Here is an 18,107-nt window from a genome sequence, read left to right as displayed (position 1 = left end):
TGGTTCGTCAGAAGTGGCTTTGTCATGCTGGTCACATGACCTGGAAGCTGTACGCCGGCTCCCTCGGCCAATAACGCGAGATGAGCACAGCAACCCCAGAGTCAGTCACGACTGGACCTAATGGTCAGGGGTCCCTTTATCTTTTTATGCACAACCACCTTAACAGGCTGAACTGGAAATTGTGTGAGATAGTTTTGCCTTTTCCATATATGAAGCAGCAAGGAAAGATGAAGTGTATGTTGGCCTTCAGAGGGGAATCAGCAGAGGTGTCTGATGTCAGCACTGCCCACATAGAAAGTTAATTTTAGAGCAGCCTAACAAGTGGCTACAGGTTTTCTTGACTTCAGCCGCAGAGGAAAGTGTCCCCCATCTGAAAGATGTGAACGGAGAGAGGAAAGGGGGCAGATCCTGTCAGTGCTGAGGTCATGGTACATGTGCCTGGTTGCCTGTTGAAAAGGAGGAGCCATCTGCAGTCCCCTGCCTTCAGAAGCAAAGAGGAAGCTTCTTAGGTTGCAACTCGGGGGCTGCCTTTGAAGCAGGCACCATCTCAACATGTCCCTCGTCCCGGCCCTCTTTGAGCTGGCTTTGCTGCTGCAACTGCTACAAGGTAGGTCACAGCAGTTATTTTTTATTATGTACTGCATTTGTATCCCACTTTTCATCTGGGCAGCTCAAAGTGGTGTACGTAGTTCTCCCCATAGCTGCCAAGTTATCCCTTTTTTTAAGGGATTTTCCCTTATGCTGAATAGGCTTCCTCGCGAGAAAAGGGAAAACTTGGCAGCTATGGTTCTCCCCCATTTTATCCTCACAAGAACCCTGCGAGGTAGGCTGAGAGCAAGAGGCTGGCCTACGGACATCCAGTGAGCTTCATGGATGAGTGGGGATTCAACCCTGGTCTCCCAGGTCCTAGTCCAGTGCTCTAACCACTACACCACCGCTGGCTCTCTGAGCTCATTTGGGTGATGTTCAAACTTGCCAAGTTCAGGGAGAGCCATCCCTGTAACAGGACACCCAGAAGATTCTGGGAAATGGCCTAGGGTGACACACTTCAACTTTTTCAGACCCATACCCACCTTTACCCAAAGATAACTTGAGCAGCAGAGGCTGGGGCACCAGGGCAAATGGGGCACTACTGCCCTACCAATCTCAACTTATTATTTTTATTTTCCAAATGATTACAAATCAAACCGAATTACTTTAATTCAATACAATTTCTTAAAATTGGGTTTCCCGCTCCTGTTGCAAACAATGATCATTTCCTCCCGTAGCTGCATCATTTCTTATTTAGTGTCCAGTTGTCACCCTTCACTTGCCGACCACTTTTTCCCTCCTTACAAACAGCGCCTCTGTTACATCTTATAAATACAAAATCCATTTCACGTGCGTAGTCCCACTGCCCCACCAATCTCAGCCTGGCCTCACCTGCCTGTAGTGGCATAGCGTGGGTTTCTGCCACCCAGGGCGGGCAAGCCACTGACACCACTGGAGCACTCCCGCCCTCACTGGAGCCAAGCAGGATTGCACTGCACCACCTGCCCACCCGCACCGGGAGGAGCCCAGTCGGCTGACATGGCCCTTGCCAGGCATTTCCTGCTGATGCCTGCAGAGAAGAGCACCAGGCGAGGCCATGCTGGGATAGCCCCTCACTTGCCTCCCTCACTGTGGGCCTGGACTTCTCATTAGAAGCCATCTCTACCTTCCCCATAATCGCCTTGCTTTATCCTCCTATTAGCTTGTACAGGGAAACACTAGATCCCCAGGCTGGAAAGCTTGGCAAGCCAGAGTCCTTTCAGGAAATGGAGTGGGAAGCCATTGTCTTTCCAGTAGGTCTGCTATGGCTGGATGTGTGAGGGCAGGATCCAGGCATCACCAAACGGCTTCCAATTGGGGAGCCGAACCGACAATTGCCACCTCTTATTCTCCCAAGCCTGTGCAGAACCTGGCTCTGTTTGGGGTGGGGATTGGGCTGTGAAGCAGCTCTGAATGTTTCTACAAAGACAAAAACATGACTGCATGGGTGTTAACTGGAACTTATATATAAGCTATGTGAGGGGTGGTCAGCTTTCAGTGAGTCCTGTTGAAGGTGGTGTGCTGCATTTAGCCCACGATTCATGATGTTGCTTATGAGGTGCAACTGGGTGCCATTCAAGTGGGTTTAGCATGCATTCCCTGCACTCTGGACTGAGAATGTGCAACCACCATCTAGACCTTGAACCCAAACATACCTTGGGGGCCCCACTTCTCAAGTTTTTTGTTTTTTTTACCATGCATTGGTATGGCAGTACTGCTGCGATCCACTTTAGATCAAGCTACGACTAAGCTGCAGGTTCCTTCAAACCCACCAGCTGAAGACTGATGGTTCCCTGATGGTTTAGGCCATATATTTAGGGTTGCCTGTCGTAACCCTGGATTTTCTAATGCCTTACATGGGAAAGTTCTGTGGGGGTTTTTGCACAAATGAATCTGGGCTGTGTGCGCTCACACATAAACTTCCTTTTTCTTTTAGTTTAAAGCTTTTGAACGGAGATATTTTTTGCCCCCACTGATGCTAGTGGCAGGAAGCAGTGAAGTTATAGAAAGGTCCCATAGAAAACCACAAGCACAGCTTTCTCCGCCTTGATAGAGTGAACTTCACAATGTTTTTCTTTAAAGTCAGAGCTTCAGGAGGTTCTCATGTACCCTAACAATTTCATTATATGAGTGGCAATCCTTATGCATCCAAAACAGTACCTTCCTCACAAAGCAGGGGAGGTATCAGCAGGCTTGGGGAAAGCACCAAGGTTTGCAGAAGCACAAGCAATCTTTAGAGAAAGAAAAAAAAACATAATAATGGTAAGAAACGCCACACACACAACAGTCCAGTGAGGAGTTGAGCATGGTTTGTGGTCTGCTTTGCTCATGGGACACTAGCTAATGGTTTGAGCTGTTAAGTTTCTTGCTAAGTTTCTGCTGTGTGGTTTGTTTGTTAATTGTCTTGAGGGCTTGCATTTTAATTGTATTTTGCACTTTCTTGTCTATGAAAATTGCCTGGAGGTGGCACATAAATGCAATGAATGATGTGGTAGGGAGAGGACAGGAGGGGTATCCTGGAAGGAACATAGAAGGTGAGAACTCTGAACATTCAACGCTGCAACATTTTGTTGCAGTCCTACTTGTTTCTCTGTCAGAGATCATATCCGTTGAGGCAGCCTCCTTTAATAGTCACCACAGCCATGTGAGATAAATCAGGTTGAGAATCAGGCTTAACCCAGACAGTGCAGAACTGATGCTCGTTTGTTGTGTTGGTAAGGAGACAGCCTGGCTAATTCAGTGCAAATAAAGCATGCTCCTTTATCTAACCCAACCTAAGTTGTGTACCTTTGTCACATAGGGCTCACCACTCATTTCGGGGGTTTTTGTTTTCCAGCTGCAACTCATTGTTCTGTGGCAAATGAACAGGCTCTCCCCTCGCTGCACTGTACTTGTGGTAGTGGTTCTTGAGTGTGGGTTTTTTTTCATTGCACTTAACCTCAGGGTCCCCCCTGAGCATGATCATTGGGCCCAGTTTGGCTATAATGCTGGTGACACTCACCACCTGAGTTCGCCATTGCGCTGTGTGCACTGATGTGGAAAATAAACACATGTTTAAAGGTGTGTGACTGAACTGAAATATCAGCTCTTTAAAACAGGAGAGAGCTGTTCTATCTCACTCCAAAGTGAGCTGTTGGCTCGGAGCAACCCTTCATTTTCTTTTGCAGGGTCTTTTCAAGAAGTTTCCGTTGAAAACGTAACTGTAGTGGAGGGGGGAAATTTGGATCTACACTGCCCTGTTGCTGGAGACACCGGATCTGCCGTGGAGTGGAAGAACCCACGTGGGTTTGTGATTTTCTTCAGGAACACCGAGCGAGGTAGGTGTTGGGGGAAGGCAGGGACCCCATAACATTTCCACTGGAAAGAGGAAACAAGTAAGACTTCCCACGGAACAGCGATGAGAGTCACACACACACCAACACAACTCAGTTTTGACAGGTTCACTCACAGCCACACCCCTGCAGGAAGTCAATGCAATGAAGGCCCCCTTTGCAGTGGTTAGGATGTGTGAATACAGCAATTCCTTCCAACGGGTTTATTATGCCACCCCTACATTTGAAAAAGGAACGGAAAAAGGCCCACCACTCTTTCCAACAATCGGTTTGTTCAGGTGGGCTCTAACATGTGCCACAAGTGTGGTGCAGTGGTTAGAGCGCTGAACTTGGACCTGGGAGACCAGGGTTCAGATTCCCACTTGGCCATGAAGCTCACTGGGTGACCTTGGGCCAGTCACTGCCTCCTGGCTTAGCCTACCTTACAGAGTTGTTTTGAGGATTAAATGAATCCAACACCTCTTGACCCAATATCAATTACAAGATCTTCAGGTGATCATGCAGATGGGTAAGAGGCACTTAAGAGATTGTCTCTCAGGTCCGATGCAGAAAGGGATTTAACCACGATTGCCTCTACCAAAAGTTCACCATCATTCCCACTTATCAAAACGGAGGACATCCGAGCTAGTTATTTGACAAAGTTCCCACTTGCCGTACTAAGAATCGCTTTTACAGAATTACGATTCCAATCGATGCCCTCAGTGGTGGTGGATGGTCGGTACAGCAAAGTACAGTACAAGGAGAGACTCTGTCTGTGTGGGCAACCTTGCATAGAGGACCTGTACCACTATGTATTGCAATGCCCGCTATATATAGAACCAAGAGACCGATTTATAAAACCACTGCTCACGAATGGAACACACTTGAACAGGGTGGAAAGGGTGAAATGGCTGCTGAGTGATACTGATGACTTTGTAACTTATAAAGTAGCACTATATGCATTGGCAGCTAAGAAGATCAGGAGAAAAGAACTAGATAAAATAGTGGTCAATTGCAACATTTAAGTTGGCACATTCTACCCATAGCTGCCAAGTTTTCCCTTTTCTCACGAGGAAGCCTATTCAGCATAAGGGAATTTCCCTTAAAAAAAGGGAGAACTTGGCAGCTATGATTCTACCTGAGAACCCCTTGCTATTATATCGTGATTAAATGAGGAGAGGGAGAACCATGTCTACCACCTTGAGCACCTTGGAGAAAAAGGTGGGATATAAATGCAATGCAATCAATCAATCAATCAATCAATAGGTAGGTCTTTAAAGACTCCACTTTACAGGAGTGTTTTGCCTATACTTTTGATTCTTGGGGCAAAATATTTCCTGGATTAAAAGTGGAGGCATGCTTCTCTCTGCCCCCTTATCCCTGCAACACAGCCCATTACTCCCCTTCATAATGAGGCAAAACCTAATGCAATCTTTTACTGACTTGCCCCCATTGTTTATCTCTTTTGCAGGCATAAGAGATCCAAGGTATACACTTGTCCATCATTCAGCGGCTGACTTCTCTGTCCGTCTCTCCAACGTCACGGTGCGCGATGAAGGAGTCTATACATGCCTCCGCTACACGGTGCCAACCGGAAGGAAGCAGGTGAACGTCAATGTCTTAGGTGAGCCTCCAGGCTTTCAGTGGATGATGCAGGGATGGGATGGGTGATGTCAGAGTGGAACCACCAACAGCTGCTGAGCAGGCGCCACGAACTCCTTGTCCATCCCAGGATCAAAGACAGGAGCTGGAAGCAGGCTGAAAACCAGCGGCTGCATTTGCACTTCCAAAGATGCCAGAGTCGCTGGCTGATCCCGGTTCCTTTTGCGTGAGCAGCATTTCATTTATTTGACAAAAATTGTATGCCGCTCGATTGTAGTGAAAGTGGTTGACAAGGAATATTGATATTATCTGTTAAAAAGCAACTGAAAACACCGAAAGCTAATTGAAATTAACAGTAAGAGATAAAGAAAGGTTAAAACAGCCAAATTAAAATTAATAGCAAAAAGTTTAAAATGTATTTGTTTCTTTGTTTAAATGTTTATACAGCTCGCATTCATAAGAAATGCAACAAGGCGGTGTGGCAGCACATGCAAGTTGCAATGGTATGAAAAGCATCAAGAAAACATCAGTATAAAAAGCCATAATTGGCTTGGTTGAAAGAAAATTCACATTTCAAAGGCCTGTCTAAATAATACAGTTTTCAGAAAACCTCTAAGCAGTGCTATTTTTCTAGAAAAAGAGGTGCCAGAACTCACCATGAACGCCTCCCAGAAACCATGGCTCGTTGTTGACTTGTGATCCTTGGGTTGTTCACTAGGAGAACATCTCTTATCTGCAGGTGTTGAAATATTTGGAGCGAACCCTTCATTCTTTGCCATAATGAAGTTGCGGTGGGGAGACTGTCACCTCCAAATCTGATTCTGTCTTCTTACAGCTGCTCCTTCCAGACCTCTGCTGGAAGCATCAAGAGTCAGAGTTCACAATCAAGAGGAAAAGATGGTGTTAAGGTGCTCCACCTGGGGTGCTAAACCCCCTCCGCGAATTACGTGGTTGCTGGACAATGGGATGGAACTCTTTGGTATGAACTTGCTTGCCACTTGCTTTCTTTGTGCAGTGTATTTTGTCTTTTAAAAGCCGTTCTAGAACCAGATGGTTCCATTGGTCAGGAATGATGGGTTGGCCCTTCTCACTGAAGCAAATTTGCATGCACAATAACCAAATTTTATTCCATAAAATCACCTTTTAATAACTGTGTTCAGATACACTAATCATAGAATTGTAGGTTTGGAAGGGACCACGAGGGTCATCTAATCCAACCCCCTGCAAAGCAGGAATCTTTCCCCCTTTCTGGTTTCCCTTTCTCTTCAAAATACATTTTTAAAGACTTTCCTCCCAGGTCTTCATAATTTTATTAGAAGCAAATGCTGGTAGAGTTTGGGTTGAAATTAACACTCCAGATCAAGTATAAGGATCCTCTGTATTTGGGGCCAAATGTGGTTGTGTAGGCATCTGTGTCTGGCCCTCAGCACTCTCCCTCGGGCCATGCACTGTTCCCTGGGCACACTTCACACCACCCCTCTCTTGAGTGAATCATAGAATCGTGGAATTGTAGAGTTGGAAGGCACCTCGAGAATCACCTAGCCCGCCCACCCCCTGCAATGCAGAAATCTCGACTAAGGCAGATGGTCATCCAACCTCTGCTTACAAACCTCCAAGGAAGGAGAGTCCACAACCTTCTGAGGGAGAACATTCCACTGTCAAACAGTTCTTCCTGTCAGAAAGTTTTTCCTGATGCTTCTGCCTGGATGGAATAAAATGTCCTCGAACTCTGGATAATTCCAGCTTTTGCACAGCTGGAGTGTAGCCTACTGTGTACCAAGTGGTTGGCCCACTTTTGGCACTGCCCCTACACACTACTGTGATGCTGCCCCAGAAGGGATACCCACAAGGGAGTGTGACCCTTGGGCTGAAAAATGTCCCCCCGCCCCTGTTCTAGATACTATGCCTGAGACAGGTTTAGAATATCTCAAATGTCCCAGTCATTCTGAATAGATCGATATGGTATGGCACTATAAGGGATTTTGTGGCGGTCCAATCAGGACCAGAGACTCTCAGAGTGACTGTCTTGCCTGCAGAAAATGACCAATTGAAAGGGCTTTCTGGCAGTGATTGGTTTGGTTATGGTGATTCTCAGAAAGGGCAATGTGGGAAGAAGAACACAGCAAAGGAGGGATCAAATAATAAAGGGGTTCAAATAAAGCAAGCCTGGAGACAGGAGTGTTCTGGGGGGGGGGGAGAAAAGGCAGAAAAGGCAGAAAAGGCAACAGGAAGGAGTTGGAGGGAGAAAGGAAAACAGAGAAATGACAGGTCTCTAGCTGTCGACTAAAGTTCCAAAAGTTTTAATTGCTTGCAATTTTTTTTAAAAAAACACCCATAATTATTATTTTCTTCCTTGTATTCCCAAATGCATTTTAGGTGATGATAAACATCAGCTGGAAGAGAAGAAATGGAATTCAACTAGCACCCTCACAGTCCACACCTACACCCAGAAGTCTGGTGTTACTTGTGTTATTCGTCACAAAGCTCTACAAGGAGGAAATTTAACAGCAAATTTACACCTTGGGCACAAAGGTAAGTGCCAAATGCACACAGTGTCGCTGAGGTGGCTCTGTGTCATCAGTGTTCAAGACAGAGCAATACTGAGAGGAGAGAAGGCACAAATTATGTCTTCTTCACATCAAAATACATTCAATGGCAAATCAATAGCGCAGATTGTGGCAGTGGCAGCCTGCTTTAAAAAGGAGGGGCTGCCCCATTATGACAGCAAGTTAGCTCAGTTGGTTAGAGCAGGGTGCTGGTAATGCCCCACTTGCTGGTTCAATCCCCGTACAGGACAGCTGCATATTCCTGCTATTGCAGGGGGTTGGACTAGATCAGGCATCCCCAAACTTCCGCCCTCCAGATGTTTTGGACTACAATCCCCATCATCTCTGACCACTGGTCCTGTTAGCTAGGGATCATGGGAGTTGTAGGCCAAAACATCTGGAGGGCCGCAGTTTGGGGATGCCTGGACTGGATGATGCTCAGGATCCCTTCCAACTCAACAATTCTATTAATCTAAATTAGTAAAACCAGGCAGAATTCAAAATTGCTCGTTGAGGCTTCTACAATTTTGCCAGGCCCCATGCTAACCTCGTTGCTTACTAAGAACAGAAGAACATGAGAGCGTAATAATAGCTCAGCTGAATCTCAAACCAAAGGCCTGACTTTTCCAGCATTCTATTTCTTTCTGTAGCCAACCAGAAACCTCCAGGATATATCGAGAAAGTCGTGAAGAAAATAGCCCTTCTTCCATTTTTGCTCCCTAGCCTAGGTGCATGGAGGTAGACTGCCATTGAAACTGGAGTTTCTATTTAGCTGTTGTGCAGAATAGCTAGTGAAGGTTCTGCCATTCCTAAACTCTGCTAACCCTCTTTTAAAGCCACCGAAAGTAATTGCCCTTGCCATTTCTTGTGAAAGTGAGTTCTATAAATGACCCTGAGTTCTAATATTATGTGAGAGCAGAAGAGGGGGGGGGGCCTTGTTCTGTGTCCTTCGCTATTGGAGGTACAGTGGATGCTCTGATGCTGTGCATCAGGGATCGGGAATCTGTGTCCCTCCAGACTTTGTTGGACTGCAGCACCCATCATGACTTCTAATCCACAACCATGCTGGCTGAGGCTGGCGGCAGTTGGGAATCTGACAATATATGCACCACAACCTTACATGGAGGAAATGAGGAAAATTCTGAACAAATATGTTTCTGTTTTCCAGAGCCTACCACAGACACCACCCCAACAACACTTGCAGTTACTACGATAACTCCAGAAAACCTTCCCCATTATAAAGGTAAAATATTCCACCACCATTTTGCGGGGTGTGGTGTACACACTACATTCTCCTCATCCAATGCTATCTGACACTTCCTGCCTTTCCCCCCAAATCCAATACAGTGGTACCTCAGTTTTTGAGCATCTTGGAAGCCGAATGTTTCAGTTTTCAAACGCTGAAAGCCCAGAAGTAAATGCTTCCATTTTCGAACGAGCCTCAGAGGTTGAACAGCTTCTGCTGCATGTTTTTCAATTTTCTCAATTGAACTTGCAGTCAGCCCTTTGCACCTCGGTTTTCAAAAGTTTTGGAAGTCGAACAGTCTTCCAGAATGGATTATGTTCGAGAACTGAAATACCACGGTACATGGATAAACTGATCTGTTCAGTCTGCAATGAGCAGTTTGTTTTGAGAGCTAGGTTTTGTAAACTTTGTCCCCCATGATCCTGGGGTAAGAAAAGGAGGAAGAAGACTTTTTAAAAATTATTTTTTATTATTTCAACAGGGCCAGGCAAAGCATTAAATATTACAGAAGGAAGCCCTGGAACACCAACACCACACACAAGCACTGCAGCAGCAACTCTGAATTCTAATGCTACCAACGGTATGATGAAGCAGTTTAACAATTATTTCCTGATGTTAAAAAATGAAAGCGATTTCTGATGATAACCGAAACACATGCAGCTTGCTTCAATTCATCTCCTGGAATATCAGTATTGCAGCATTTTACATTAGGCTCACCAAAAGAAATGACTCTTTTGCTCTTTTGCTGCTGCTGCTCTGCCAGGGAGTGTTTGGGAGGACTGCTCCCCCTGAAGCCCACTTCCACCTGGGGCTTGGGGCGGGTCCCCCACTCCACCACAGCTTTTAAGGCTCCTGGGAGGCCTGGAACATCACTGCTGCTGTGAGTACTGGAAGGACTGCTCCCCCTGAAGCCCACTTCCACCTTGGGCTTGGGGCGGGTCCCCCACTCCACCACAGCTTTTAAGGCTCCTGGGAGGCCTGGAACATTGCTGCTGCTGCTGCTCTGCCAGGGAGTGTTTGGGAGGACTGCTCCCCCTGAAGCCCACTTCCACCTGGGGCTTGGGGCGGGTCCCCCACTCCACCACAGCTTTTAAGGCTCCTGGGAGGCCTGGAACATCACTGCTGCTGTGAGTACTGGAAGGACTGCTCCCCCTGAAGCCCACTTCCACCTTGGGCCCGGGGGCGGGACCCATACTCTACCACAGCTTTAAGGCTCCTAGGAGGCCTGAAACAGTGCCGCTGCTGCTTTTCTTGTAATTCTGATGTGTTTGTAACTTTTATTGTTTTTGGTTTTTGTTTATCGTTTAGTCTGTTAGTTTGTTTTCTGTATTGGTTTTAAATTCGATTTTAAGGGGAGGGGTTAATTTTAGTTTGTAATTTTCTGTCTTTGTTTGTATTGTTTTATTGCATTAGTTTGTTTTCTGTATTGGTTTTAAATTTGATTTTAAGGGGAGGGGTCAATTTTAGTTTGTAATTTTCTGTCTTTGTATTGTTTTACTGTATTTTTTGATTTACATAGGTTTTAGGGAGGGATTTTTAGTCGGGTGTGGGAATCTGTTAAATTTTAGTGTATTTGTAATTTTTATTGTTTTTGGTTTTATTGTTTTATTGTGTTTTTTGTGTTTTTCTTTTGTTCTGTTCTTTGCTGTTTTTACAGAGGTTTTATTTTGTTTTTAAGGGGAGGGGTCAGGGCTGCCCGGGAGGGGGTCCCAGCAAGCAAAATGGCTGGGGCAGATTCCACAGGGGGTGATGCACTGGGACAACCGATCTCAGTGGTCACGGGTAGGAGGAGGAGTTACGCTAAGACCAGACCATGTCATTACCGAGGAGACAGACTTAGTCGTTGTCTGAGGACTATCCCTGCCTCCGGGTCTGGTCCTGACCGGACGGATATTGGAATCAGCAAGGGATACCCACATGACCTGAAGGTGCTGCTGTGCAATGCCAGGTCGATGATGAATAAGACCACTGCCATTCACGACCTGATTGTGGATGGAGGATTTGACCTGGCATGTGTGACAGAGACCTGGTTGGATGAAGCCGATGGGCCCGTTCTTGGCGCTGCTTGTCCACCAGGTTTCTCTTATGCACAGCAACCCAGGCCATCTGGGCGGGGAGGGGGGGTTGCAGTGATTTTTAGGAAGTCATTAGTTTGCACCAGGCGTCCTATTGGTAAGACGGAGTTTTCTGAGTGCATGTTCTGGAAGTTGGGCAATAGGGGCAGTACAGGATTCCTTTTGGTGTACCGACCTCCCCGCTGCACCAAGGATTCCCTGCCCGAGCTGCTTCAGGTCGTGTCGGATGTGCTCCTGGAGACACCTAGCTTGGTTGTCTTAGGGGATTTTAACATCCATGCCGACACGACCTTACAAGGAGCCGCTCGGGACTTCGTGGAAAGCATGGCCACCATGGGGCTGTCCCTGAATAAGTCTGGCCCAACTCATAGCCGCGGACATGCCTTGGACTTGGTGTTCACCTCTATGGATGTTGGTGATCTGACATTAAGTAAAAGCGAAACAAAAGAAGTGCCATGGTCAGATCACTTTCTGGTGCAACTGGACTTCTCCGCAACCCTTCCCCTCTGCAGGGAGGTGGGACCGATTCGGATGGTCCGCCCCCGCTACTTAATGGATCCAATTGGCTTCCAGAGAGTGGTAGGGGATGTTTTATCCCATGTCGATGGCCTTTCAGCTGATTCCCTGGTGGCCCGCTGGAATGCGGAGTTAACCAGCGCTATTGACTGTCTGGCTCCGAAGCGCCCTCTCAGATTGCATGGAGCCCGGACAGCCCCGTGGTTTTCCCCGGCGCTGAGGGCGATGAAACAGTCGTTGAGACGGCTAGAGCGCCGGTGGCGGAAAACTCATTTTGAATCAGACCGGACATGGGCTAGAGCTCAACTTCGAGCCTACCAAGTGGCAATGGCGACAGCGAAGAGGACCTTCTTCACCGTCTCCATCGCATCTGCAGAAAACAGCAGCAGGAGACTCTTCCAGGTGGTTCGCAATTTAGCGGAACCACCTGCTCCATCCGGGCCCAGTACGGGCCACATGATCTCCTGCAATGATTTTGCAAAGTTTTTTGCAGATAAAGTCGCTCAGATTCGGGAAGAGGTAGACTCCACCGTGGGAGCAGGGCCGGGGCGGGGGAGTGCTAGAGTCCTGTCTAGTCAAGTTTTGTGGGATCAATTTCAATCTGTTACCTCCGAGGATGTGGACAGGCTGCTTCGACGAGTGAAACCAACCACCTGTCTCCTTGATCCTTGCCCATCCTGGCTTATAAAAGCTAGCCAGGAAGGGCTGGGCGATGGGCTTCGCGGGTTGGTAAATGCTTCTCTTCATGAAGGAGCCTTCCCAGACCCGCTGAAAGAGGCGGTTATTAAACCGCTTCTTAAAAAACCATCTTTAGATCCGGCCAATATGGCCAACTATCGCCCAGTCTCAAATCTTCCATTCTTGGGCAAGGTGATTGAGCGAGTGGTTGCTGAACAACTTCAGGCACGCCTGGAAGAAGCGGACCATTTGGATCCCTTCCAGTCAGGATTCAGGCCTCATCATGGGACTGAAACTGCCTTGGTCGCACTGGTCGATGATCTCCGGCGGGCTAGGGACAAAGGTAAGAGCTGTTTCCTTGTTCTGCTGGATCTCTCAGCGACTTTTGACACCATCGACCATAACATCCTTCTGGATCGTCTAGAGGGTTTGGGAGCTGGGGGCACTGTCATGCAGTGGTTCCGCTCCTTCCTCCTGGGCCGTGTTCAGAAAGTGGTGGTGGGGGATGAGTGTTCAGACCCCTGGGCTCTCACTTGTGGGGTGCCTCAGGGTTCTGTCCTCTCCCCCATGCTTTTTAACATCTATATGCAGCCGCTGGGAGAGATCATCAGGGGGTTTGGGCTGGGTGTCCATCAGTATGCTGATGATACCCAGCTCTACCTCTCTTTTAAATCAGAACCAGTGAAGGCGGTGAAGGTCCTGTGTGAGTGCTTGGAGGCGGTTGGAGGATGGATGGCGGCTAACAGATTGAGATTGAATCCTGACAAGACAGAAGTACTGTTTGTGGGGGACAGGAGGCGGGCGGGTGTGGAGGACTCCCTGGTCCTGAATGGGGTAACTGTGCCCCTGAAAGACCAGGTGCGCAGCCTGGGAGTCATCTTAGACTCACAGCTGTCCATGGAGGCACAGGTCAACTCTGTGTCCAAGACAGCTGTTTATCAGCTCCATCTGGTACGCAGGCTGAGTCCCTACCTGCCCACTGACTGTCTCTCCAGAGTGGTGCATGCTCTAGTTATCTCTCGCTTGGACTACTGCAATGCGCTCTACGTGGGGCTACCTTTGAAGGTGACCCGGAAACTACAACTAATCCAGAATGCGGCAGCTAGACTGGTGATTGGGAGCGGCCGCCGAGACCACATAACACCGGTCCTGAAAGACCTACATTGGCTCCCAGTACGTTTCCGAGCACAATTCAAAGTGTTGGTGTTGACCTTTAAAGCCCTAAACGGCCTCGGTCCGGTATACCTGAAGGAGCGTCTCCACCCCCATCGTTCTGCCCGGACACTGAGGTCCAGCTCCGAGGGCCTTCTGGCGGTTCCCTCACTACGAGAAGCCAAGTTACAGGGAACCAGGCAGAGGGCCTTCTCGGTAGTGGCACCCACCCTGTGGAATGCTCTCCCACTAGAGGTCAAAGAGAACAACAATTACCAGACCTTTAGAAGGCATCTCAAGGCAGCCCTGTTTAGGGAAGCTTTTAATGTTTGATGGATTTCTGTATTTTAATGTTTGATGGATCTCTGTATTTTAGAATTTCTGTTTTGTTGGAAGCCGCCCAGAGTGGCTGGGGGAACCCGGCCAGATGGGCGGGGTATAAATAATAAATTATTATTATTATTATTATTATTGATGCAGAACATTGCTTAGTTCATTGCTTTTAGATGTGGTGATAGTTACCAGTCTAGACGTCTTGAAAAGTGGATTAGGCAAATTCATAGAGGCTGAAGCTATTGGTGCCTATTTGTTCAGATGGTTAAATAGAACCTCACAGCAGAAAGCAACAGCAGGAGAGGGCCTTTGCCTTTATGACCTGCTTGTGAGCATGAGGCTCTTAATCTCAGGGTTGTGGGTTCGAGCCCCATGTTAGGCAAAAGTTTCCTGCATTGCAGGGGGTTGGCGTAGATGACTCTTGTGGTCCCTTCCAGCTCTACAATTCTATTATTTCCAGAAGCATCCAGTGGCCAACATGGTAACAAGATGCTGACCTAGATGGAGCATTGGTCTGAGGCTGAGCTAGTAGGTTTCTTTATGAGTTCTTAAATTTTTGCTTTGGAATTAAAGGAACAACACTTCTCTTTTCATTTTCTCCAGGCTCAGAAAAAATATTAAATGCAACAGAAGAAAACCTTAGTATACCAACTCTGTCTCCAACTGGAGGAGCAGCAACCCTGAATTCTTATGCCACTAAAGGTATGCTGAAATAATATTAAAATAATCGTTTCCAAATGGAAAAATGGAATTGACCTCTGCTGCTAATCCTTAAATATACAGGTTATTCCAAGCTATTCACCGTAACATCAGCATTGCTATATCCACTCCTCTCAGGATATGAAAGGAATAAACCTTCTTCTTTTTTCAATTCAGCAGGATCAGATAAAATATCCAATGTGACAGAAGGAAATTCTAGTACACAAACACTGTATCCAGGTTCTGACACTGCAACTATGAATTCTCAGAGAACAATTGGTAAGCTAGTGAAATGTTAACGTCCTGATATACAGGCAGCCAGTGTGGTGCCCAACATATGTTTTGGATTCCGGTTCCCATCACCCAATCCAGCATGGCCAATGGTCAGGAATGGTGGGAGTTGTAGTCCAACTTGTGGAATGAATGCTCAATAAAAACATCTAAACTTTTTGGAAACACTCAATAGACGGGTCATCTGGAAGTGACCAAAAACTCATTCTACCAGCTGAAGAGAAACTTTGCAACCAACCCAGGGCACTGCTGTTAACTCATTTGCTGGTGGGGATCCATCAGACATTGCCCCTAGCAGGCATGTCCAAAGTCTGTTTCGGGGGCCTAATCCAGCCCGCCGGTTGGTTTAATCTGGCCTCTGTGGCAGTTTATTTCCCAGGGTAAATAAAATCCTAAAAAAAACCCAGCAACTTCAATTCTTAAAAAATCTTAACAACTTGGGGTAAAATCATAAAAAAGGTCAACAACTTCAATCCAAAAAAAAGGTCAACAATGGCCTTTCACTTCATCCAATCTAGCCCTCTTTGAAAAAAGTTTGGACACCACTGCAGGGCCTAAAGGAACCATGGCTGTTACAGGAATATGATGTTTCTGCAACACTCAGAGGACAAGGTACCAAAGGCATGAAAACACACGTTTCTGTTTTTGTTGTTTTTGTTAACAGGAACAAATCTTACGCATGAAGGAATCGTGAAACGAGCGAGCCTTTTGCTTCCCATCCTTGTGACGGTGTTACTTTCTGCTCTCTTCATTATTGTCCTGCTTTTTGTGGTGAAACTGTGGAAGGCACACAGAGAATGGAAGAAAGGTTAGAGAGGACAAACAAATGAACAGAGTGTGTATTTTGGATGCTTTGGCAACCCCTCCCCTCCCAAAAGCAGCGCAGGGGGTAGGACTGTCATTATGCATACTTACCTGGGAGTAAATCCCAATGAATTCAGTGGGGCTTCAGGTTGCAATTGACCCCTGCCTCTTTGTGAAGAAATGTCACCACACACACACACACACACACACACACACACACAGCTGCTCATTATTTTCCTTTCCATATGTCACCTATGTAGAAAATGAAGTTTCGGATCAGACGCTTGAAAGTAACAAATCTCGACCAAATGAAGACAACCATGGGCAGGAGAAGAATAGAAATGGTAAGCATGGAATTTTTTTGTGTTTGTGTGGATGGGGGCAGAGGGAATGATTTGAATTAAGAAATGCAACCAAGGTGATAGCTGACGGATCAACTAGGGATTAAAGTCGAATCGTATTTTTGTTCTCGGTTTATACAATTGTTCCAAAGCAATGAATCTGGATTTCATCCATGAAAACAAAGTTGTACCACAAGCCCCACAATTCAAGGCCTATGTCCAGAAAGGACACAAAGAAAGTGTCTACAAGAAGGGGTTACAATTTAAAAGGGAGATTGGAATAAATGATACGATGAAATAAATTCCAATACAGTCATACCTTGGATCCTGATCACCTTGGCTCCCAAATGATCGAAACCCAGAAGTGAGTGTTCCGGTTTTCGAACAATTTTCAGAAGCCAAACGTCCGGCGCTGCTTCAGCGGCTTTCGATTGGCTGCAGGAAGCAGCCAATCAGAAGCCGTGCTTTGGTTTCTGAACGTTTTGGAAGTCGAACAGACTTCCAGAACGGATTCTGTTTGACTTCCAAGGTACGACTGTATTTTTAAAACAGCATCAGTACAGTCAACAGTAAAATCAGCAAAATTTAAAAGAATAAAAAGGGGGGAGGGTTCATCTGAAGGCAGCAAGAGAGGGGGGGCCAAATGGCATTCTCAAGGAAGGGAATCTTCCTGATGTGAAAAGGTCCTTGGCACCTGACAACCCATGTGGCAAGGTCAGTGTAGTGGGAGACCAGGTTTTGAACCCCCAATGCAGCCATGAAACTGACTGGGTGACCTTGGGCCAGTCTAACCTACTTTACATAGGGTTGTTGTTGCAAGGATTAAATGAGGATGGAGAGAACCTTGTCCACCACCTTGAGGTGGGACGCAACTGCAAGAAATAATAATATATACAATTTTAGGTCCCAGATTGCTTCGAAATACATGAATAGGTTCTGATTTCAGTAATGGCTGACAGAGATAACTTCATGTCATATTACATGGCAAAATAAGCACTCCTCTGTATGATGGGCAATAGCAATACATATTGGTTACTTTTTTTATCCAGTTATCCCTTGGAAGATCAGTAAGAAATATGTAATTGGAGGATCGTGCACAAGGACAACAAAGAATTCAGAGGGGAGTCAAGATTCATCAGTCTTTGAAAAACATTCGCCTTCCGTTAAGCAAACTGACCTGTGAGCATCACTCCCTACTGACAATATTGGACTATGTACAATGGCGCAGGACGGCATTCACTTGAATTAGCCTGTGGCTAAATATTCCACCTTTCTGTGAAAAACCCTTCACAATCAATATTTTCAACAGGATTTCAAAACAGCGGAAACAACTGGTTTATAAATGTGGGGTTCAAGCTGGGCTAATTGTGTTGTAAATAAAAAGACAACCATACTGCAAAAGCTGTTGAGAATCTGCAACTTGTATATGTTATGATTCAGCCAGCATCTCAATAAATACAATACGTTAGCACTTTGGAACATACAAAGAAGTTCACACATTTTCCCAGTAAACCCTCCCAACAATGTTGTACAGGTCAGAATAATTATCCCTATATTGCAGATGGGAAGACTGAGGCTACCTAGAGCACAACCTAGAAAACTTTTTTCAAAGAGGGCCAGATTTGATGAAGTGAACATGACATGCGTGAAGGCCGGCCAAAGTTGTTGAGCTTTTTTAAGGATTTTACCCTAGGACATATACTGCCACGGGGGCCAAATTAAATTGACTGGTGGGCCGGATTAGACCTCCAAAAAGGACTTTGGACATGCCTGACCTAGAGAGTTGAGCTGAACTGACTTATCTGGTGTCTGACCAAGGCTGTGGTTTGAACTTGCTAGAAGCATTAAAGAACCCAGGAGGCCCTGGGCATAGCCATCAACCCTCCTTTTTTTGCGGGAAACTCCCTTATTCCAAGCCACAGCTGTCAACTTTCCCCTTTTTT

At 46.4% G+C, this 18,107-nt stretch overlaps 1 protein-coding gene across 2 annotated transcripts; it reads left to right on the top strand.

Annotated features, from left to right (window-relative positions):
* The first annotated feature begins 86 nt into the window (after positions 1 to 86).
* CRTAM (cytotoxic and regulatory T cell molecule) lies at positions 87 to 17,825 on the top strand. Of its 2 annotated transcripts, none has more exons than XM_060268310.1 (12): positions 87 to 607; positions 3,738 to 3,887; positions 5,353 to 5,505; positions 6,319 to 6,462; positions 7,860 to 8,015; positions 9,198 to 9,272; positions 9,757 to 9,855; positions 14,633 to 14,731; positions 14,909 to 15,007; positions 15,684 to 15,827; positions 16,084 to 16,167; positions 17,214 to 17,825. In XM_060268310.1, the coding sequence occupies exons 1-12, from the start codon at positions 553 to 555 to the stop codon at positions 17,345 to 17,347; spliced, it is 1,392 nt and encodes a 463-aa protein (XP_060124293.1). In that variant the 5' UTR covers positions 87 to 552; the 3' UTR covers positions 17,348 to 17,825. The 2 variants fall into 2 exon arrangements, with proteins under 2 accessions (XP_060124293.1, XP_060124292.1); XM_060268309.1 differs by having other exon boundaries at positions 14,906 to 15,007; positions 17,214 to 17,824.
* The last annotated feature ends 282 nt before the right edge of the window (positions 17,826 to 18,107 follow it).

Source organism: Zootoca vivipara, chromosome 15, assembly GCF_963506605.1.
Source record: "Zootoca vivipara chromosome 15, rZooViv1.1, whole genome shotgun sequence".
NCBI classification, from domain to species: domain Eukaryota; kingdom Metazoa; phylum Chordata; class Lepidosauria; order Squamata; family Lacertidae; genus Zootoca; species Zootoca vivipara.
This window is presented reverse-complemented; position numbering and strand designations above follow the sequence as displayed.

Bases quoted from the DNA above. Each gene is read 5' to 3' on its own strand.
- CRTAM (XM_060268309.1), top strand. From the start codon at position 553: ATGTCCCTCGTCCCGGCCCTCTTTGAGCTGGCTTTGCTGCTGCAACTG. The intron at 6,463-7,859 runs GTATGAACTTGC...AATGCATTTTAG, and splicing joins CAATGGGATGGAACTCTTTG to GTGATGATAAACATCAGCTG. The intron at 15,828-16,083 runs GTTAGAGAGGAC...TCACCTATGTAG, and splicing joins ACACAGAGAATGGAAGAAAG to AAAATGAAGTTTCGGATCAG.